The 23,460-nt window shown below is 40.2% G+C and overlaps 1 protein-coding gene across 8 annotated transcripts in view; it reads left to right on the forward strand.

Annotated features, from left to right (window-relative positions):
- Positions 1-15,437, forward strand: part of REPS2 (RALBP1 associated Eps domain containing 2) — a 214,598-nt gene extending 199,161 nt beyond the window's left edge. For all 8 annotated transcript variants that reach the window (XM_047844132.1, XM_047844135.1, XM_047844137.1 and 5 more), the window contains one exon: positions 15,165-15,437. In XM_047844132.1, the coding sequence (XP_047700088.1) occupies positions 15,165-15,233 (69 nt within the window). In that variant the 3' untranslated portion in view covers positions 15,234-15,437. The remainder of the gene's footprint in view (positions 1-15,164) is intronic.
- Positions 15,438-23,460: the final 8,023 nt, after the last annotated feature.

Consider the following 23,460-nt stretch of genomic DNA (forward strand, 5'->3'; position numbering starts at 1 on the left):
CAGTTTGGAGATAATTATATATCCATGGACCCATCACTACAATTTATGCCATAAAACTATCCATCACCTCTACAAGTTCCCTCCTCTCTCTCTCTTTCTCTCTTATTATTTTGTGTATGTGATAAGAATGTTTAACATAAGATCTACCCTCTTAGCAAATTTTTAATTATACACTACAGTATAATTAATTGTAGGCACTATGCTGTATAGATCTCTAGGCTTTACTCATCCTGTATGACTAAAACTTTGTACCCTTTGAATAGTGTCTCTGCATTTCCCCCAGTCCCTGACCACCACCATTCTGCACTCTCCTTTTCGGAGTCTGACTATTATAGATTGCTCATATGAATGGTGTCAGTTAGCATTTGCCCTTCTGTGTCTGGCTTATTTCCCTTACCATAATGTCCTGCGGGTTTATCTATGTTGTTGCAAACGGCTGAATTTCTTTCTTTTTTAAGGCTCAGTAATATTCCATTGTACATATATACATTTTCTTTATCCATTTGTCCATTGGTAGACATTTAGGTTCCTTCCATGTCTTGGCTACCGTGAATAATGCTACCGTGAGCATGAGAGTACAGATGTGTCTTCAAGGTACTGATTTTAACTCCTTTGGATATATACCCAGAAGCTGGATCATATGGTAGTTCTGTTTTTTTTTCAGCTTTATTGAGATATAATTGACATATACCACTGTGTAGTTTTAAGGTATACAACATGTTGATTTGATGCATTGACATATTGAAATATGATTATCATGGTATCGTTAATTAATGCCTTTATCACCTCACATAATTATTAGTTCTTTTCTGTGGTGAGAACATTTAAGATTTACTCTCCTGGCAACTTTCAGGTATGTAATACAGTAGTGTTAATTGTAATCATCGTGTGTACATTAGATCCCTAGAACTTACTCATCTTACAATTGGAAGTTTGCACCCTTGATCAACATCTCTCCATTTCCCCCAAGTCCCTGGCAACTGCCATTCTATTTTCTGTTTCTATGCATTTGGCTTTTACATTCCACACACAGGTGATATCATACAATATTTACCTTTCTCTGTCTGACTTATTTCCCCTGGTGTAGTGCCCACAGGGTCCATCTCTGTCACAAAGGGTAGGGTTTCCTTCTTTCTTATGGCTGAGTAAGACTCCACTGTATGTATGTACTGCATCTTTATCCATTCATTTGTAGACAGACCCTAACGTTCCCATATCTTGCCTATTGTAAATAACGCTGTGGTGAACATGCAGATACCCCTTAGAAATCCTGATTTTTTTTTTTTTTTTCATTTGGATACCCAGAAGTGGGATTGGTGGATCAGATGATGGTTCTTTTAATATTGAGGAACCTCCATACTGTTTTTTCCATGGTGGCCAATTTACAGTCCTGCCAACAGTGCACAAGGATTCCCTTTTCTCCACATTTTTGCCAACACTTATCTCTTACCTTTTTGATAATAGTCATTTTGACAGGTGTGAGGGGATCTCCTATTGTGGTTTTGATTTACATTTCCTTGGTGATTGCTGATGTTGGGCATCTTTTTATGTATCTGTTGGTCATTTCTTTTCGTATGTTGTATTTCCATTTTCATTTGTTTCAAGATAACTTTTGATTTCTTTTTTGACTTATTGGTTATTCAGGAGTGTTAATTTCCACATATTTATGAATTTTCCAGCTTTCTTCCTGTTAATTGATTTCTAGTTTCATAACATTGTGATCAGAAACAATACTTGGTATGATTTCAATCTTTTTAAGTTTTCTAGGACTTGTTTTGTGACCTATCATGATCTATCCTGGAGAGTGGCACTTGAAAAGAATATGTATTCTGCTGCTGCTGCTGCTGCTGGATAGAATGTTCTTTATATGTCTGTTAGGTCCATTTGGTCTAAAGTATAGCTCAAGTTCAACGTTTCCTTACTGATTTTCTGTCTGGATGATATATGCATCGATTTCTCCCTTCAGATCTGTTATTTGCTTAATATATTTAGGTGCTCTGATGTTGGGTACATATGTATTTACGATTGTTATATTTTCTTGATGAATTAACCCCTAAACATTAAATAATGACCTTCTTTGCCTCTTGTTATGGTTTTTGGTTTAAAGTCTGTTTTGTCTGATTTTAAGTATAGCCACCCTGCTCTCTGGGTTTTTCATTTGCATGAATTACCCTTTCTCATCCCTTCACTTTGAGCCTTGTGTGTGACCATAAAGCTGAAGTGAGTCCCTTGTAGATAACATATAGTTGGGTTTGTTTTTTAGCTACTTTATACCTTTTGATTGGAGGATTTAATTCATTTACATTAAAAGTAATTATTGATAGGTAAGGACTTACTAATGCCATCTTATTTTTTTTCTGGCTGTTTCCTAGTTCCTTTTTCCTCACTTACTGCCTTCTTTTGTGAATTGATGATTTTTCTCCATTGGTATGCTTGGATTGTCTTCTATTTATCTTTGTGAATTTACTATAAGTTTTCGCTTTGCAATGACTGTGAGGCTTATATAAAATGTCTCACAGCTATAACAGTCTGTTTTATGCTGATAACAACTTAACTTTGCATATAAAGACTCCACCCTTTTACTCTCCCCATTTGCATTTTTGATGTCACAACTTCTTTTTATATTGTGTATCCATTAGCAAATTATTGTAGCTGTAGCATTTTTGTAAAAAAAGTTTTTTTATTGCCTTAATTATAGAGATACTCTTCCTGTGGTTCCTGTTAAAAGTTACTATCTCACTTTATTTTCTTAAAGTATTAACTGGATGCTAGTCTCTCTAAAGTTGTGGCTATTAATGTCTTAGGTCCTGATTTTTAGCATTCTAAATCAGAATTTCAGAGCTTTAAGGGAGCCTGGACACCCTCCTTTGACAGATGGGCATAGAAAGGCCCTTGAAATCTGTGTGACTGGCCCCCGGTCACTTAGTTACCACAGGACAAAGCAGAGGAGGAGTAACACCAAATCTCCAGCACCTTTGGCACTCTGCTTCTACATAAGATACTGATTTGCTTTTTTTTTTTTTATTTTTTAATTTTTTTTTAAATGTCGATTTATTTTTGAGACAGAGAGAGAGCATGAACGGGGGAGGGTCAGAGAGAGACGGAGACACAGAATCTGAAACAGGCTCCAGGCTCTGAGCTGTCAGCACAGAGCCCGATGTGGGGCGCGAACTCACAGACTGCGAGATCATGACCTGAGCCAAAGTTGGTCGCCCAACTGACTGAGCCACCCAGGCGCAGTTGAAGTATAACTGACATACAATGTTATATTAGTTTCAGGTGTATAGCATAGTGATTTTACAATTCTATATATTACTCAGCACTCACCACCACAAGTGTAGTCACCATCTGGCCCCATACAGTGCTATTGTAGTATTATTGACTCTATTGCCTGTGCTGTACTTTTCATCTCCATGACTTATTTATTTTATAACTGGAATTTTGTACCTCTTAACCCATTTCACCTATTTTGCCCATCCTTCTACTCACCTCCTCTCTGGCAACCACCAGTTTATTCTGTGTATTTAAGGATCTGTTTTTTCGTTTGTTCATTTGTTTTATTTTTTAGATTTCACATATAAGTAGTATCATATGGTATTTGTCATTCTCTATCTGACTTATTTCACTTAGCATTATACCCTCTAGGTCCATCCATGTTGCAAATGGCAGGATTTCATTCATTTTTTATGACTGTGTAATATTCCTCTGTGTGTGTGTGTGTGTGTGTGTGTGTGTGTGTGTGTGTGTATGTGTGTGTGTATCTTACATCTTTATCCATTCATCTGTCAATGGACATTTGAGTTGCTTCTATATCTTGGCTATTGTAAATAATGCTGCAGTAAACTTAGGGGTGCATATATAACTTTTCAAATTAGTGTTTTTTATTTACTTTGGGTAAATATTGAATGTTGGAATTACTGGATTGTATGGTAGTTCTATTTCTTATTCATTCATTTTAATTAATTAATTAATTAATGTTTATTTATTTCTGAGATAGAGACAGAGCACAAGTGGGGGAGGGGCAGAGAGAGAGGGAGACACAGAATCCGAAGCAGGCTCCAGGCTCTGAGCTGTCAGCACAGAACCTGACGCGGGGCTCGAACTCAAAAACCATGAGGTCATGACCTGAGCTGAAGTTGGTCGCTCAACCGACTGAGCCACCCAGGCACCCCTAATTCATTTATTTTAAATTCAAGTTAGTTAACATACAGTGTCATATTGGTTTCAGGAGTAGAACCCAGTGCTTCATCACTTACATACAGCCCCCAGTGCTCATCCCAACAAGTGCCCTCCTTAAGGCCCATCACCCATTTAGCCCATCCCTCCACCCATTTCCCCTCTAGCAACCCTCAGTTCTCTATATTTAAGAGTCTCTTATGGTTTGCCTTTCTGTTTTTGTCTTACTTTATTTTTCTTCCCTTCCCCTATACTCATCTATTTTATTTCTTAAGTTCCACATAAGAGTAAAATCATAACTGTATTTGTCTCTCTCTGACTTACAATTTTACATTTTTTGAGGAACCTTCATATTGTTTTGCATAGTGGCTGCACCAGTTTACATTCTCACAGTGCGTGAGCATTCCTTTTTCTTCACGTCTTCGGCAACACTTGTTTTTTCTTTTTGATTGTAGCCATTCTGACAGGTATAAGGTGATATCTCATTGTGGTTTTGATTTGCTTTTCTCAGATGATTAGTGGTGTTGAACATCTTTTAATGTGTCTGATGGTCATTTGTATGTCTTTTTTAAAAAAATGTCTATTTAGGTCCTCTGTCCATTGTTTTAATTGGATTGGATTTTGTTTTGTTTGGCATTGAGTTGTATAAGTTCTTTATATATTTTGAATATTAACCCCTCATCAGATAAATCATTTGCAAATATCCTCTCTTACTCAGTAGGTTGCCTTTTTGTCTTGTTGATGGTTTTCTTTGCTGTGCAAAAACTTTTTATTTTGATATAGTCCTAATAGTTTATTTTTGCTTTTGTTTCCCTTGTCTGCAGAGATATATCCATAAATGTTGCTAAGGCTAATATCCAAGAGATTACTGCCTATGTTTTCTTTGAGGAATTTTATGGTTTCAGGTCCCACATTGAGGTCTTAGTACATTTTTAATTTATTTTTGTGTATAGTGTAAGAAAGTGGTCCAGTTTCATTCTTTGGCATGTAGCTGTCCCGTTTTCCCAACACCATTTATTGAAGAGACGTTTTCCCAGTGGATATTCTTGCCTCCTTTGTCATAAATTAATTGACTGTATAAGCATGCGTTTATTTCGGGGCTCTCTATTCTGGTCATTGATCTATGTGTCTGCTTTTGTGCCTGTACCATACTGTTTTGATTACTACAGTTTTGTAGTGTATCTTGAAATCTGGGATTGTGATACCCCCGGCTTTGTTCTTCTTTCTCAAGTTTGCTTTTGTTATTCAAGATCTTCTGTGATTCCATATGAATTTTGGATTATTTGTTCTAGTTCTTTGAAAAATGCTGTTGGGGGCCGCCTGGGTGGCTTAGTCAGTTAAGCGTCCAGCTTCAGCTCAGGTCATAATCTCGCGGTTTGTGAATTTGAACCCCGCATCAGGCTGTGTACTGACAGCTCAAAGCCTGGAACCTGCTTCAAATTCTGTGTCTTCCTCTTTCTTTGCCCCTCCCCTGCTCACGCTGTCTCTCTCTCTCAAAAATAAATAAATGTTAAAAAAAAATTTTTTTTTAATGCTGTTGGTATTTTGATAGAGATTGCATTGAATCTGTAGATTGCTTTGGGTAGTTTGGACATTTTAGCAATATTTGTTCACCCAATCCATGAGCATGGAATATCCCTCCATTTATTTTTGTCATCTTCAATTTCTTTCATCAGTGTCTTATAGTTTTCAGAGTATAGGTTTTTCACCTCTTTGGCTAATTTCATTCCTAGGTATTTTATTCTTATGCAAATGTCACTGGGGTTGTTTTCTTAATTTTTCTTTCTGCTACCTCATTGTTAATATTTAGAAATGCAAGAGATTTCTGTATATCAATTTTGTATTCTGAAACTTTGCTGAATTCATTTATTCTAACATTTTTTTGGTGTTGTCTTTAGGGTCTTCTATGTATAGTATACTTATCTGCAAATAGTGGCGGTTTTGCTTCATTTTTACCACTTTGGATGCCTTTTATTTCTTTTTGTCTGAGTGATGCAGCTAAGACTTCCAGTACTATGTTGAATAAAAGTGGCTAGAGTAGACATCCTTGTCTTGTTCCTGATCTTAGAGGTAATGCTTTCAGTTTGTCACCATTGTGTATGATGTTAGCTGTGGGTTTTTCATATATCGCCTTTATTATTTTGAGGTATGTTCCCTCTAAACCCACTTTGTTGGGAGTTTTTATCATGAATGGATGTTGTCCTTTGTCAAATCTGTTTTTTGCATCTATTGAGAAAATCATATGGTTTTTATCCTTCCTCTTGTTAATGTATGATGTATCACATTGATTTGTAAGTAGCTACAGATATTTTTAATTCTTTTGTCCTTTTACCTTGTAATAGAGTTAAGTGGTTAACCCCTTCATATTACAGCATTAGAAGATTCTGAATCTTACCAGTTTTATTCTTATCTTTACCAGTATGTTTAATTTTTTTATGTTTTCATGTTGCTGATTAGCATTCTTTCGTTTCAGCTTGAAGGACTCCTTTCTACCTTTCTTGGCAACACTGGTCTAGTGTTGATGAACACATTCAGCTTTTGTTTTTCTGGGAAAATGTTGAATTCTTCTTCATTTCTGAAGGATTACTTTGCCAAATAGAGTATTCTTGGTTGGCAGTTTTTTTTCCTTTCAGCACCTTTTCATCCCACTCTGGCCTGGCCTGTCTGTAAGGTGCTTGCTGAGATAGCCTTTTGTGGGTTCACTTGTAAGTTACAGACTTCTTAAGATGGTCTTTCTTTGATATTTGATAGTTTTATCATAATGAGTCTTGAAGAGGATCTCTTTGAGTCTGGTGATCTATGAGCTTTGTGAACTGGGATCCATATCTCTCCCCAGTTTGGGGAAGTTCTCAGCCTTTATTTATTTAAGTAAGCTTTCTGTCCCCATCTCTTTTCAACTTCTGGAAGTCTAGCAAATCATAAGTTATTTCTTTTGATGGTACCCTATAATGTTTGTTGTCTTCACTCTTGTTGATTCTTTTTTTTTTCCTCTTCTGACTGTACAATTTTAAAGTTTCTGTCTTCAGTCTCATAGATTCTTTTTTCTGTTTGATCCATTCTGATGTTTTTACTCTCTATTGCAATTTTCATTTCATTCATTCTTCAGCTCCAGAATTCCTGTTTGGTTCTTTTTTTATGATTTCTCTTTGTTAAACTTCTCCTTTTGTTTGTATAATGTAGTTTTCCTGATTTTGTCTTTTTGTGTTTCCTTGTAGCTCACTGAGTTTTCTTAAAACAGCTATTTTAAATTCTTTATCAGGTAAACCACACATCTCCATGTCTTTGGGATTGGTTACTGGAAATTGCTGCAATATTTTGGTGGTGTCAGGTTTCCTCGATTTTTCATGTTCCTTGAAATTTTGCATTGCTGTATTCATATTTGAAGTAGCAGTCCCTTCTTCCAGTCTTTATAAACTGCCTTCAGGAAAGAAATATGTTTCATCAGTCCTGCTAGGGATTCTGAGGCTTTCTTAGACCTTTATGGATGTATCTGCCTGACATTTCTTGCTCCCTCTTATGGCAGAATTATTAAGCTTGTATGCCGTCTCCTCCTGATCCTACAAAACACCAGGTCAAGTGCTAGCAGCCTCTCTTTTGTTTTCTCAAAGGTGGCGCTAAAGCTCAATTTTGTGGTCTCTCCCTGACCCACAGATTTGGGCCAGCACAGCCTTTCTGTATGTGCTCGCTAGCCACCTGCCAGAGTTTGCTGCCTAGGGAGTGTGAACAGGGGTCTGGCTATAGGATAGGGGTATGTGTGTCAGTAAGGCTAGAGGTGTGCTGGGAAGTACCATATGGGCAGTTGGAGGATCCCCAGAGACTCATGGGTGGGCTTCTTGATGGAGTCCCACAACACATTTTGTAGGATCCATGTTTCCTTTAGTGCCTTTTGAGGGTCCTATCTGCCATTCTCCCAGCTACTTTCCATCTCTCAGTCATGTTGTTCACAATTCAGTACTCTGAATGGGGCAAGAGAGAATTGAGCCTCTTTGGCAGTGTTCCACATAGCTGGGGAAACTGGGTGTGTACTCACACACCTATTTCCCCCAAGGGAGAAATCATGGGCTGAGAAGATCTCTCTTGGCCCCAAACTGTGCTGCCTTATGGAGGAGGGTGATGTGAGTAAAATCTAACAGTTCCTTCTCTCCAGTGCATCCAAACTCTTTTTTTCCTCTAGCATTGTTCTAGAACTTACCTGCTGGAAAATTAAACTTCTACAAAGGCTCTGTCATCTGTGGATGATTGTCTAAAACAGTTTTCCAGAGACTCCCAGACTGGCTAAGAGGGGTTAGAGCTGGCTCATGGGCCAGCTCAGGGTCCAGAGCTGGGACCAAGCAGACAAACATGTGTGCCTATTACCCAATGCGTGGCTGGGTGAGACTCCTCCTGGATCTCTTAGTGTACGGTGCTGCGTCCCACAGTTCCCACAAAGACACTTTGCCATGAATGAGTGCCAAATTGTTGTTGCAAGGGGGACATGTCTTTTACAGCCATGATGCTGATGTCACTCCTGGTAGTTTTGGCATTTTTTGATAAACTTTCATAGTGTTTTCCCTAGCGGTTGCACCAATGTCTATTATATACCTTGAATTACGTTTTGTGTATAGTTTGAGATTAGGGTCAAGGCTTATTTTTCCCCATGTCAGTATCTAATCTAGCACCATTTGTTGAAAAGCATTTCTTTTCCTCCGTGGATTACTTTGGTTCCCTTGTTAAAAGTCTAATGACCATATAAATATAGATTTATTTCTAGGTTCTTATTCTGTTGCATTAATCTATTTGTTGATTCTTTATACTAGTACCACACAATCTTGATCACTGTTGCTTTAGAGTAAGAAAATCAGGTAGCATGTATTTTTTTAGCCTGTTCTTTTTCAAGATTCCTGTGGATATTCTGGACCCTTTGTTTCATATAAGTTTTAGAATCAGTGTGTCATTTGCTACAAAATAGCCTGCTAGGATTATGATTAGACTTGTTTGAATATATAGATCAGTTTAAGGAGGATCAAAATCCAGTGTTGAGTCTGCCAATCTGCTGGTAGAGTACATCTTTCTAATTATTTACGTCTTGTAAACTTTTCTTAGCAGTTCTGAGTGTACAGGTATTACATGTGTTTTGTGAAATTTATTCCCAATATTTTGTGACACTATTGCAAACTGAATTGGTTTTTAAATTTTCATTGTCTCATTGAGTTTCTTAAGTTACAGAATGCGAGGTCAGCATACACAAACCAATCATATTCTTATACATAAGCAATAAGTAATTGGCAACAGAAATGTGAAAAACCCTACCATTCACAATATCTTGCCCCCCCCCTCCTCTAAAGGAAATACTTAGGTACAAATTCATCAAAAACACATAGGATCTGAATACTGGAAACTATAAAGTGCCAAGACCTAAATAAATGGAGAGACACATTTGCTTTTTGTGGATTGGAAGACTTAACAGAGTAGTGCTGTCATTTTTCTCCAAAGTGATCTATAGATTCACTACAATGCCAATCAAAATGTCAGCAGGACTTTTTGTAGGTGTAGATCAGCTAATCCTATACTTTGTATGTAAGGAGCAAGAAACTGGAATAGCTGAAACAAAGTTGGAAAAGAAGAGCAAAGTTGGACGAATCACTTGTTGTTAATGTTTTTGTATTTTTGGGAGAGAGAGAGAGAGAGAGGGAGACAGAGGATCTGAAGCGGGCTTTCTGCTGTCAGTGCAGAGCCCAACATAGAGCTCGATCCCACAAACCATGAGATCATGACCTGAGCTGAAGTTGGATGTTTAACTGACTGAGCCACACATATGCCCCAGGAATCACTTTAGTATCAGGCTTTGGTAATCAAGACAGTATGGCCTTGGTGGAGGGATTGATACATAGATCAGTGGAGCAGGTTAGAGGGTCATAAAGTAGACTACATGAATATAGCCATTCAATCTTTGACAAAGGTGCAAAATCAATTCATTAAGAAAGGGGATAGTTTTTTCAACAATTGTCTTCTAACAATGGGTCCTTTCCCTTTGGGGAAAAAAACGAACCTTGATCAAAACTTCAGTTCTTCTACAAAGATGAACATGAAGTGGGTTATGGATGGAAACATAAAACATAAAGACATAAAATTTTTTGGAAGAAAACATAGAGAAAAATCTTCATGACCTGGTATTAGAAATGATGCCAAAAACATAATCTAGAACAGAAAAATATTAATAAATTGTACTTCATCAAAATTAAAAACTTGTGCTCTGTCTTAAAGACTGTCAGGAGAGTTAAGAGACAAGCTACAGACTGGGATAAAATATTTGCAATCCACATGCTTGACAAAGGAGTTGATAGTATCCAGATTATCTAAAGAACTCCAAACTCAATAACAGCTCTCAAAACTACAAAAACTCAACTTAAAAATGGGCAAAGGACTTGAACAGACACTTCACCAAAGAGGATATAAGGGTAGCAGATAAACATATGAGAAGATACTCAGTGTCATTATCTGTAGGGAAACGCTAATTGAAACCATGATCACATACCACTACACACATATTAGAATCGCTAAAACAGAAAATCATGACAATACCAAGTGCTGGCAACTGGGACTCTCATGCACTGGTGGGAATGCAAAATGGTACCGTACTCTGAAAAATCATTTGGCAGTTTTTCTTTTCTTTTTTTTATGTTTTTTTATTTTTGAGAGAGAGTGAGCGAACAAGTGGGGGAAGGGCAGAGAGAGAGGGAGACACAGAATTCAAAGCAAGCTCCAGACTCTGAGCTGTCAGTGCAGAGCCTGATATAGGGCTCGAGCTCACGAACCACGAACCGCGAGATCATAACCAAGTTAGATGCTTAACCGACTGAGCCACCCAGGCACCCTTGGAGGTTTCTTATGAAGTTTTATATACACCGACCATGTGACCCAATAGTTCTACTCTTGGGTATCCACCTTAATGAACTGAAAACTTGTGTTCACTCAAAAATCTGTACACAAATGTTCATAACAGTTTTATGTGATGGCCCAAACCTGGAAACAGCCCAGATGTACTTCAAAGGATGAATGCATCAAGAGTGGTACATTCATACAACGAAGTAGTACTCAGCATTAAAAAGTAGTGACACACACCACAAGTTGGGTGAAGCTCAGACATTATGCTGAGTGAGACAAGCCAGTGTCAAGGTTATACACTGCTTGTTCCCTTGTATTTGACATTCTTGAAAAGACAAAACCATAGGTGCTGGGAAACAGACTGGTAGTTGCCAGGGGTTGTGCATGAAGGTGAGGGTTTATAGATAAGGGAGTAGTACCAGGGAGCTTTCTGGTTGGAACTGTAACGTACCCTGTTTGTGGTGGTAGTTACACTAATACATACATGTGTTGAAATTTATAGAACTGTACACTAAAAAAGTCACTTTTACCATGTAATAAAAAATAATTTTTTTAAATGTCAGACTTCACTCTGTTTTATGAATCTTTATATGTGACCCTGTTTTTGTTTTGTGTTTTATTTGCTGTTTTTCTTTCCTCTTACTTTGCTTTGAAAGTGTAGATGATTTTTGTCTACTTGTTCTCTGTACTCGGTAAGCCCTTTTGATTTGGAAACCCATATTCTTCAGTTCTGGGAGTTTTCTTGGTTTTTGTTATTGTTGCACATTTCCTCCATGTGTTTTCATCCCACTCCCCTGTCCGTTTTCTCTCTTCTCGCTTGCTGGTATTTTTCAGACATTGGAACTCTTAGCTTGGTCCTCTAATTTTCTCATATTTTCTCATCTGTTTTCTTTCTGTTCTTATTTATTTTTGTCTCTTTGTCCATTTCTGGAAACTTACTTAATTTTAAATATTCAGTCTGTTGTTTAATAACAAGAGTTCAGTTTTTGTACTCTGTCTCTTTAAAGGTATCCTATTCTTGGGGCACCTGGCTGGCTCACTTGGTTAAGCGTCCGACTTTACTCTGGTTATGATCTCACAGTTCGTGGGGTTCGTGGGTTCAAGCCCTGCACCGGGCTCTGTGCCAACAGCTCAGAGCCTGGAGCCTGCTTTGGATTCTGTGCCTCTCTCTCTGCCCCTCCTCTGCTTTCACTCTGTCTCTCAAAAATAAATGTTAAAAAAAAATAAAGGTATCCTATTTTCATTTCATTATTGTAATATCTTTTATTAATGGTAGTAGTTTTCTTCTTCCTGAATACTTGCTTTTCTGTTTTATTAGCTATTTCTCATTAGATGCTTTCCTTCAGTATCTGATGGTCCTTTGCTTATATTTAGGAGGAGGATGAAAATGCTCACTGGAAACACATAGCATGTTGTGAGGCTTGTCAACTTTGAGCTTCAGTCTTCAGTCTGGTTGGGCTGCATAGTTGGGGAGCCTCCTAAGGCAGTATCATTGGCTCTTTCTGTTTAATCTGATTGGAGTTTCCAGAGAAGAGACTTTTTCTGGTCTCCTACATGGAGGGAAAGACTTGGTTCATTGGAGAGAGAGGGCTCTGGGTCTCTGTATCCTGGATATTCATTCATTTATTCTCCCTAGTTCCAGTCCAGTATCTTGTCCTCAACTGGGTCTTTGTACTGCTAGTCAAGAGGCCTTATGTTGTCCCTTTGCAAGAAATAAATCTTAAGGTTGTGGCCTGGTAGCTGGAATGCTGTAGGGAGCTAACTGTTTGCGAAGCAGGCTTGGAACCAGCACTTACATAGGCGGTCCTCCTCCTCACTTCACTTGCACCTACGCAGGAATCTGGTGCTGCCAGTTTGAGTCTTTCAGGGATTCTTCTTTGTAAAATCAGGTTGCTTCTTGTTTTGTGCCTATGCTTAGCTTGCATTTCAGTTTTCTGTACTTGATTTGTAGGAGTGGAAACGTACCAGCCCTAGTGAACAGAAATCTGAAGAACCATCAAAATGGAGCTTTAGTCCCAGCCTCTCAGTCCATTCTGGACTGACTCAGTTTACAGATGCAGAATCCCTTGAACAGAGGGGTGTTTGGGTCACCTTATGGAAGGACCCCACCATGCAGCCGTGGAATGCCCACATTTATTTTTCTTGGATTTGCTAAGTCATCTGTTGGCCTTCCAGCTTACAAATTTTATTTGTATCACTTGTTCTTGTGCGTGCGTCTGTGACTTCCAAAACTTCTTTTTATTGTCTTGGTGGGGTTCCAGTAGGGAATGAGTGTGGTATGTGTGTCCAGTTGCATCTTTACCTTCAACCTGTCTGTATTCTTTTGCTAGATGGTATTATACAGTCTCAAGGCTTTGAAGATCATCCATGGGCTGGTGATCCTAAATTTATGTCTCCAGCTCTCCTTCTCTTAATTCTGGTCCCTGGACGTACTATCACAACTGCTTACTCACCATTCTCTCTTAATACATCCAGTACACATGTCAGACGCTTCCTTCCCAACCTTCCCTTTGAAATGCTGATTTCTCATCTAACCTTGTTCTCAATTAATACCACTACTAGCTACCCACTTGCTCAATCCCAAATCCCCTTCCTTCTTTCCTACATTATCAGCAAGTCCTATCAGTTCTAAATTCAAAATGTATCCAGAATTCATCCAGTTTTCCCCATCTTTATGGCTGCTACCCTGATCAAAGCCATTTCATTTCTCACCTCGGTCCATGCAGTAACCTTGCAACTACTCCTGCCTGTGCTTTTGCCCTGCTGTCCAATCCACTATCTACACAGTAGCTGGAGTGAATATTTTGAATTCTAAGTTAAGCTACATGCATTCCCTGGTTCAAAACCCACAGTGCTATCCCCCTGTACTGTGAATGATGTCCATGCTCTTTACTCTGTCCACAAGGTCTCTGCCTAACTCTCAGACTACAGCTCCTGCCAGTGCCTTCCTTGCTCCCTCTCCTCTGGTCACACAGGCCTTTCTGTTACCGAACACAGCAAGCTTGTCCCGCCCCACTTTGGGGCCTTTATAGTTGCCATTTTGTCTCCCTAAGGATCCTTCCCCCATGTCTTCATATGGCTCACCCTTCAGTTCATTCAAGTCTCTGGTCAGATAGCGTCACCTCTGTGAAGCCTTTCTTGACCACCCACTCCACCTTTCTTCCAGATTCCTCTATTACGTCATGTTATTTCTTTCCTTTTGAAGGTATCTTGTTCTTTATTGTCTTTCTCTAGCCATTTGAGTGCAAGCCCTGTGAGGGCATTGGTCTGATCTGTCTTGTTCTTTGCTGGTACTATCATACCTAGAGCAGAATCTGGCCCATAGTAGATAGATACTCAAAGAACTGTTGGATGGCTGGGTAGGAGGGGAGGGTGAACAAACGCTTGTTGAGTTCTGTTTGGACTGTTAATATGTTGGTTCTTCTGGGGCATCTCAGAATTGAGCCTTTATACAGAGGTCTTTCCCATCTCGACTGATTGTACTTAAGAATGCCTTTACGTGTCCCCCTCTCTTCCTGCCAATAAATCTGTTTTAGGGCTGAAAGTTTGAATTCCCAAATAGCAGATGGATGATCCTCTCTTTCTTTCTCCCTGCCATTAGCCATGCAGTCACACCTTAAGTTGTATTTTGTGCAGGAGCCAAGATGAGATTTTGGCAGATAGTCAGCGCATTTGCTCATCCGTCAGACCTGTGGAGTGTGGTGCTGGATTAGGAACGAGAGATTGAAGCTAGAAATTGAGTCCTGCTGGCTTCCCTCTCAGTAGTAGCAGTCTACTTTTGCTTTTCTGCTCTCTCCCAGTCTGTCTGTTGATTTTTAACATCATCTTCTGCCAGTCACTAATCCTATTAAAACTGCTGGTGAGATTAAGGCGGGGGTGGTGTCAGTCAATTTCACTTCCTCATCTTCAGAAGGGAGTTGAGAGATGACAAATTGTGAAGCCGCCTTGGTCTGATCACCAGCTTTAAATATGATGCCTTACAGTCTACTTGTCCTTGAGTCATGTGGGACTTCAGTGTTTTGGGGTCCACTTACGAGTTTCTGTTTAATATCTGATGAAGTAGGGATGAACCCAGGAAATGACCCCTTTGCTTTTTGTTTTCTTCTCTGTTTTGTACAAATCAGGAGGTTCATCAAGAACGGATTGCATTGGAAAACCAATTGGAACAACTTCGTCCAGTCACTGTGTTGTAATCCCCAAGATTCAAGTAACAGTGGGCGACTTTTTCTGCCAAGATCTTTCCTTTGAATGTTTCAACCCAACTACTTGTCATAGATGTCCAAGACTGTGTGAAAAGCTGTGAGCGGCAGAATATAATCCATATTTCCTTTTCTCTTGTAGTTCACTTGTACCTTTTACTCTGGTGGAAAAAATACAACCAGTTATCACACTTGAAATTGTAATTATCAGTGGAATTTATCTCACATTCTTAAATACTTCCTCAAGTTGTTAGATGTTTCTCCTTACCAAAAACCAATCTTCTAGCAAATGAAAACAAGTTAGAGCATTATTTATTTAAAGAATTTATGATTTGTATAAAACCTCATAACCTAGTACCTTCAGGATGCTTGTTTTATTTTTGTATGTATATCAAATACAGTAGGTTGGTTTCCTGAGTAATTGGGATTCCAACTGGATAGTCTTTGGCATGATGATAATAAAAACAAAAACTAAAACAAGAGCATCAGATTTAGACTGGCGCTGTGCCCTCTGCCACCATATGCCAAAACTGCTTCTTAGTGCCATTTTGACATTATATCTAGCTATAAATAATACATAACTATTGTTTTCCGTTGGATGGCAGAGATTTATTGGGTCTTTGCACCTCTGTAAAGTGGAAGTTTTGTCAGTGATCTATTTAACTTGGCCCAGCCAGGCCATCAGCTCACAGAACTCGGTCCTTTCATGTAAATTTTTGTGCAAGAGCAATCTGCTTTTTTGACTGCCTCACCCGCTTAAATTGAACAAATAGTTGCCAGATCTCTACTTTTATCCTGCATGGGATAACATACCTGTAAATGCATGTATTTGGAAACCGCCCGTCAGATGCAAAAGGCTGAAGAGATTGTTTGGACTGATAAATATTTGTTGCTTGAACCCAGGTATTCAACCTGGGGAATAAGGGGAACTGGTTGTTACCAGCACTCCAACAACTCTGGGAGTTATTTCTGTCCCTGTTATTTTAACCTGAATTGTGATTGTATTGAGTACAAAGAAATAATGAAAGAAACCCCATCTTCACTCTGGGGGTACAACTGTTCGTTCTGTGTGAAGTGCACCCTGGGGAAGTGATTGGTTTATGTACAGCCCAGCGGAGCCCAGCTGACTCCAGCGTGTGTGATGTAAAACCATGAGCTCAAATTGCAGAAGCCAGCATGCTGTAGAAACTTTGATCACCTGCTCCCCCTGAAAGCTCAAGTTCAAAGTGGGAATCGATCGACCCTCACAGGGGTCAGGGCATGCCTGCTTTAACATCACTTTGAGAGACTGATTATAAGAAATACCGTCTCTTGTGCATTTTACTAATTTACCCATTCTTAGAGTAGACGGGTGGGGTGTGCCTACGGTCCTTTCTGAAGTGCTTTAGGATGGGTTTGCGGTATGTGGGATCAAGCCTCCGGTTTCAGTAGGTTGACGGCTCTTAGAATAAGTGGGTGTTTATTTAATGCTTCCTTATTTTACTTGCCAGCTTTATCAATAGCTTAATAACAGAAGAGAAAGGCTCAAACAGATGATGTTTTCCCGAAGAAAAATAAGTTGGTGGTTCTATTCTGTGTGTATTAAAGGATGATTTGGAATTGATTTGATTTTGAAAATCAAAAAACTTGAACTGTTTCTCTGTTCTCCCTTTCCTTCCCTTTTGGTTGCCTTTTCTGCCCCTCGGGGAGGGGTTTGGAGTCATTTAAAACCCTTCCTAAGATTATAAATGGGCGGTGCAAATTTTTTAGATAACCTCCTTTCCCATGTTCTGAGACCTGGGGGCTGTAAGGAATTTTATCAAGTGTCCTCGTTGCACACATTTGACAGCATGATTACCGTTTGTTATGTTCCATCCAGGAAAGACTGACATTGGCACTTCATCTCATAATCTTCCAGGACATACACACTCACTCGAGATAGCGCCGCATAGCCATTGAGCAGGCACACAAATGAAAGAATGTTAGTCACTATTCTACATTTAAGAAATATTGAGATGTTTTTCCCCAATCAGTCCATGCCACAGTGAGACAAATTAGGATGTTCGGGTTTTGTTTACTTGGCTTGGTTTTCATTAAAGGAACAAACTCGCGTTGGACAGTTAAAGCCCCATGAGTCACATAGCGTCACCCGTATTTTAAGATGAGCGCCGCATTAAAGCCCACATCAGTAATGTCTATGCCCAGCTTTCTTGACTGCACTTAACAGTGACCACAGTTTATTAGTTGCTCAGAAGTGGATTTTAAAAGAGAAAACAAGTACACACTATTATGATTACCTGACTAGTGCTCATCTTCTGTTCCTCTGTTTTCTTAGGATATGCACTTTTAATGTAGGACTATAACTCCTGTTAATGTTCCTGTGAGCCTTTAATGTGACTTGTAGGAAGGCCGAGTTGGTGAAGTCACCGTTAGCCCTCTTCTATAAAACCACTCCCAAATTAGACCTGCTCGTTGGGCAGAATTCAACGGACAGAAGTTCGGTGTTGCCCCCCGTCCGTGGAGGTTTAATAAGCTGCTTGTTGAGTGGTCCTCCTCCATAGGGTCCTGGTGCCCCAAAGCGGGAAGCGCAGCAGGAATTGACAGCAGGCTTCCAGGTACCCTCATGTGCCTTGTATGTGGCCTACTGCTTTTGCCCCCTCCCTGTCCATTAGATATGAAGCCAAAGCAGAAGGTGGATATCTGGAATGGAAGTGCATGTTGTGATCAAGGCAGATACTTGGATTCGCTTTAGTTGGACAGATCTAACCGCTTTATAAATATTAGAGAGGTGCTTCGGGCCTGATCGGGAGAGGAGACATCTTGGCTGGAAGCCCATTTTACTCTCATTGGAGAATGGGATGTCTGAGCGGAGAGGACTTGGACCCATCTCCTGCAGTTTGCTCTTGGGGAAGCCACACTTTCTAGCCCAAGAATCCATAGAAGGAGGTAACTAGTGGCAGAGCTGGGATGCCAGCTGATCTTAGGGATTCTAAGTCAAGTCCTCCAGCCTCTAGCAATACTAAAAATAGATTAGAAGGGTTTCTTCTATTTACCATGTTGAATTTTATTTACTTAGTAAGTTTTAAAGTATGAAAACACGTTTCAGTGAGTTTTAGATCTAGATATTCCTCTTAGATTGAAGCAAAAAATAAAATTTGAAGGCAAAGAGTATGATTGAACTATTTGTTCTTCTGAACACCTCACCTTTCATGATGCAATAAATTACTCTGAGTTTCTTGGCAGAACTTTTGACAGCTGTTGCTTTGAATGGATTCCATTCCTGTATTCCTTATGGGAGTTTGTTTTTAAAATAGACTACCGCGATTGAAATGAATTCAATATGTAGTAAGTTACAGTTTTCTTCGCTGTATCTTCAGTTACGTGGGTTGCAAATGTTCGATTTCAGCATATTTTAGGGGGAGTAGTAAAAAACACGAATTGTCCTCTGATTTCCTACCAATGTCTGAACTATCATAAAGCACTCTTCATATGTGACTTGATTCTATAGTCTGTTTATAAATGATAATTTGTTTCTTAAACGATCTCACAACCATGGTAATAAGAGATGTGCACTCAGAAGATCAATAAGAAAATAACCTGGAACGGATGTTTTTCTTGCAATTAAGACAGGCATTTACAAAAGTCTTCTCCTAAGCAGTAGTTGGAAAGGTCTCAGTTACAGTATAACACCTAACAGCTAAAAACATTTGTTCAAAACAAACTTCAGTCACACCTCCTGACTAGACATCACCAAAGGAATGTGATTTTAAAAGTATGAAAAAAAAAGAATTTCAAATATCAGAGTGACCAGATCTTCCCATATTATTGACAAGTAGGGCTTAGTAGGTTGTGGTTTGAACATTATGAATGTGAACAGAATGTAGTATCAGTTGAAAGGTCTTTTTCTCCTCTCGTTAAGTAGAGCAGAGGTGACTTTGGTTTCCCTTTCCAACCAGCTTACTCCCTTTTAAGTGTACTCTTTTAAAACTCTGATTTCCAAGGATCTTTTGAATTTACACGTTAGCTATGGGTGTTTTATTATGTTCTTTTTTTGCATCATGACTTGATGTGGTTCAAGTTCCCTAGTAAGGGGTGGGGATTTGGGTTTTTGGAATTCCGAGGCGGCATCTTGTCTTTAGGCACAGGCTAAGGGCTACTGCTCCCCAGTACCAGCGGCTCGGCCATGGGCGGCAGTGTGCATGTGAGTCTTGCTCTATGAGCCACCCTGCTTTGCTTGTTTGCAATGAGAAATGCATCTAGTTTTGCGACCCCTCCAAGAGCAAAAGAACAGACGTGGGGGACCGGACTTCAAAAGCCGCGCATAGTCAGTCTGGGGGCTGCTGCCCTCCTCCAAGATCGGCCTTCAGAGGTTGCCTTACAAGTGCTCCCTGGAACAGCCAGTGTGTTACTGCGAGCAAGACATCCCAGGCACATGGCTCCTGTTAGGCTTATATAGTTATTTTCTGCATTTGCCGACATACATGATGACGAAAGAAACTTTTCTAAAAGGCATCGCAGGGTTTCGGTTGAGAGGACTTGTTCTACTTACAGAAACCTTGCTCTGTTCTTAATAATGGGAAAGTGTTTTTGTGTTTTGTGAGTTTTCCTGTCTTGCTCTAAGCTAAGTTCACGGCTGTGGGAAGCTGGAGAAAATGGGCTCATGACTCTGGAGACCAGAGGACGGGGACTTTTAAGAGGGCTTGAATTGGAATTTGAGGGCAAGTTCGACACTAGGGAAATTCAGGGGCCAGTTCCGGCCTACTCCAGTACTCCGTTGCCTGACAGGACTGGACCCTAAAGGGCCTTCCCGGAGCTCTGGAGCTCTGCCCTCGGAATGGTGCAGCTGATGCAAGAGCCCCATCGCATGGCGATTGGATCAGCCGAGTTCTGTTGTTTTCATTTTGTTTTAAGGCAGCTTGTGTGAGGGCTTCAACTGTACCCATCTTGGGAACTGGGCATTCCCTTTTCTTCGGCATTCTGCCATTCTGTTTGTCTTCAGCACAGATATGTTCCAGAAAGCCAGAGACAGGAAGAGCCGTGTTAGTCTTCACGACAGTGGGCCGGGAGAGAGAATGAGCTGATGGTCTATTTTAACCTCGAGAGTAAGAGTGTGTATTTTGTCACTGCAGGTACATTGAACAGTAAAATGAGTAACAGCAGAGTATATATATATTTGATGCCTTCTGTCTCCTCATGATAATGTGCTAACAAGTTGTGTTAGCAATTTACTTAGCCAGAGTTTTGTTCATTTGCTAGGCCTTGGGAACATAAAGTATATTGGTCTTAAGCATAAATAAATATAGGATAACCTATATTTGGATTGTGACTTGTAGACTCAAACTAACCTTACTGCCTCTTTTTCACACTTGTTGGAAAGTCTGTGAAGAACATAGTAGGTTAAAAATCTCCAACTTTGGAAAATGTACATGATGTGAAACTGGGGTGCTATGTTAAAAATAAATGTACGATAACTAAGTGTTTTTATGGAGTCTTGGTGTCGATGTATTGTGGCCTGCATTTGGTTTTGTGCATTTAATGGAAGTGCTGTGGGAAAAGAGTTGGAGGTCTTCCCAATCAAGTCTGAGATTTGATTATTTTTACCTCCTGGTGATCTGAGCTAGGTCCTTAAATATCTGGACACGGTGAACACTGGGTGATCATGGGCTATCTTGCCTAACTCACAGTGCATTTTAAAGATCTCCTGCATTGAAAACTTGGCTTAATGTGGGGCCCAGGTTATTTGCTTCATCCTGTCAGTATTCTTTTTGTTCGAAAATGTTCCCAGCATCCTATCCTTAGCTAGAGTAGGGGTGAAGTGGGGGAGAGGTCAAGGAGAGTGGGCTTGAAAGCCCGACCCAGTAATCTGGCATCCCAGTGGCAGTTTCTTACCTTCAGGATTTGAATCATTTGGGGCACCTGGGTGGCTCAGTTGGTTAAGTGCCTGACTCGATTAAAGCTCAGGTCATGATCTCCCGGATTGAGAGATCAAGCCCCAAGCTGGGCTCTGCGCTGGCAGCATGGTGCCTTCTGGAGATTCTCTCTCTCCCTCTCTCTCTGCCCCTCCCCTGTTTGTGTGCACGTGCACTGTCTCTCAAAATAATGAAATGAAATAAAATTTGAATAATTTTAGGAGTCTACCATTGTCCTATCAGCTGGGAGTTTTATTCTGCTTTGTGAATGCAAATGGTGGGCTACACATGGGATATTTCTAATCTATGAGTTCTAAATACCAAAAAAACTGCAAAAAAATCATCCATGATTTGGCTCATAAGCTTGGACACTGGAGGTCACCTGACCCTGGCCTTTTCCAAGCACTGGTGAAAATCACTGTGTCCCTCACTTTAGAGATAAAAGACATCTGAGATCATCTAGGCAAGTGGTTCCCAAAATGTGGTCCCCGGACTGGCGATATCCTCATCTTTAGGGAGCTTACACTGGAGAACAATTGAATCAGGGACTCTGGGTGTGAGCCTGGCAGTGTTTGTGTTAACAACCCCTCCATGTGATACTGATGCTCACTAAAATTGAACTCCTGGTACAGCTAACTTCATTTTACAGCTGAAGAAAGTGGTGCAGAGAGACAACGTGGATTCATCCTGGTCTCAGTTAATTGACAGCAAAGGATCAAAATGTTCCCAGGGCAGACTTTCTTCTGTGCTACAGCATCCAGTCATGAGTTTGTTCCCTCTCCTGACCTTCTCCCCACGGATACTTGCTGGGTATCAAGGACTATGTTGGGAGCTGGAAGTGAGACCAACAGTTCAGGATCCCTTCCCTCAAGGAGTTCACAGACACTGACAAAGGAATTGTAGTGCAGTGTGGGACAGTTACTAAGATGTACGAGGGTAGGCTGACTGCTATAACAACCCCAGGAGTTGAGTGGCTTGACACAATGGAAGTGTATTTCTCCCCTTATAGTGCAGAGTGGATGTTTTTAGTTGCATCCTTTTCTCTGTGGTTATGCAGGGACCCAGACTCCTTTCACATGCACTTTGGTCTTCCTATAGGGCTAGAGAGTTTTCTCCTTTTAGCCAGTGTGTGGAGAAAAAAAAGACACTGTAGAGAGGATACAATTTCTCTTCGCAGAAATGGTATGCATCACTTCTCTTCATACTTCATTTCCCAGAGCTCAGATGACAACAGTTAGCTGCAATGGAGACTGGGAAATGTGGTCTAGCTGTCTGCTCAGAAGGAAAAAGTTGTGGTGAGCACATGATGCACGAGAAGACACAAGGCCAGGTTGCTCTGAGAACCCACAGTATGTTGGTGGGGGGGGGCATCTAATTCAGACTGTGGGGAGCCAGGAGAGGGCTTCACAGAAGAGTCTTAAAAGAGGGATGGGCATTAACTAAGAAAAAGAGGGTGTTCCAGGCGGAGGGAGCAGAACTGTGTACGTTAAGGCAAGGCTGGGTAAGAATATGGTATCTTCTGGGAACTGCTGAAGATTCTCCTCTGGATGGAGGAGCCCGTGGAGCACGGAGGGGAGGAGGAAGTGGCAAGAGTTGGCCACAGGGCTGGATGGGAAGGCCTTGCACATCATGAGAAGGCATAAAGCATCCTGAAATTGCAGCCTCTTTCAAGATTTAAGCACAAATGCATGAAGTCACTTCACTAATACTTAAGGAGTGATTTGTGTTCTTCCAGTTTTTTCTACCCCCTAGAAAGGAAATGCTTCACTGGAAGATTGTAAACTAGTGTTTCTGACATGAACCAAACCTGTTAGTTTGATGTGTTACACGTCTTCTGGCACGTGTTTGGATAAAGGGCCAAAGCCCAGAACTCTGGGGACTAAACCCTGCTAGGCAGGAGTTCTTTGCATGACACAAGACTTTTTCCATCCTCAGTTCTTTCTTTTTGGGGGAGATAACAGCCTCTGAGATGACCGAGAGGTACAGGCTCTTTTTTTTTTCATTTTCTTTTCTTTTTTTTCTTTCTTTTTTTGGCAAGAAGGCACATCAAAATGCAGAAATGGAGAGTTTGGAAATGAAGCCAAAATACCGATTCCTTTGGACATGAGTTCTCATTTGAATTTGTTTAATAATTCTGAAAATCCCTGAGTCTGGGGGAGAAATACACCCAAGTATAGCATCTCTGCGGCAAACTCCAAAGAGTACTGCCATATTGGTTTTCAAATAGGTGTTTGGGAAGTGCAGACATTGGTGTTGGAAGGTATCTAAGTGATCTTCTCATTGCATTTGTCTTTCAATCATTGTGTGTGTGTGTGTGTGTGTGTGTGTGTGTG

The sequence above is a fragment of the Prionailurus viverrinus genome, chromosome X, assembly GCF_022837055.1.
Source record: "Prionailurus viverrinus isolate Anna chromosome X, UM_Priviv_1.0, whole genome shotgun sequence".
In the NCBI taxonomy this organism is placed as follows: domain Eukaryota; kingdom Metazoa; phylum Chordata; class Mammalia; order Carnivora; family Felidae; genus Prionailurus; species Prionailurus viverrinus.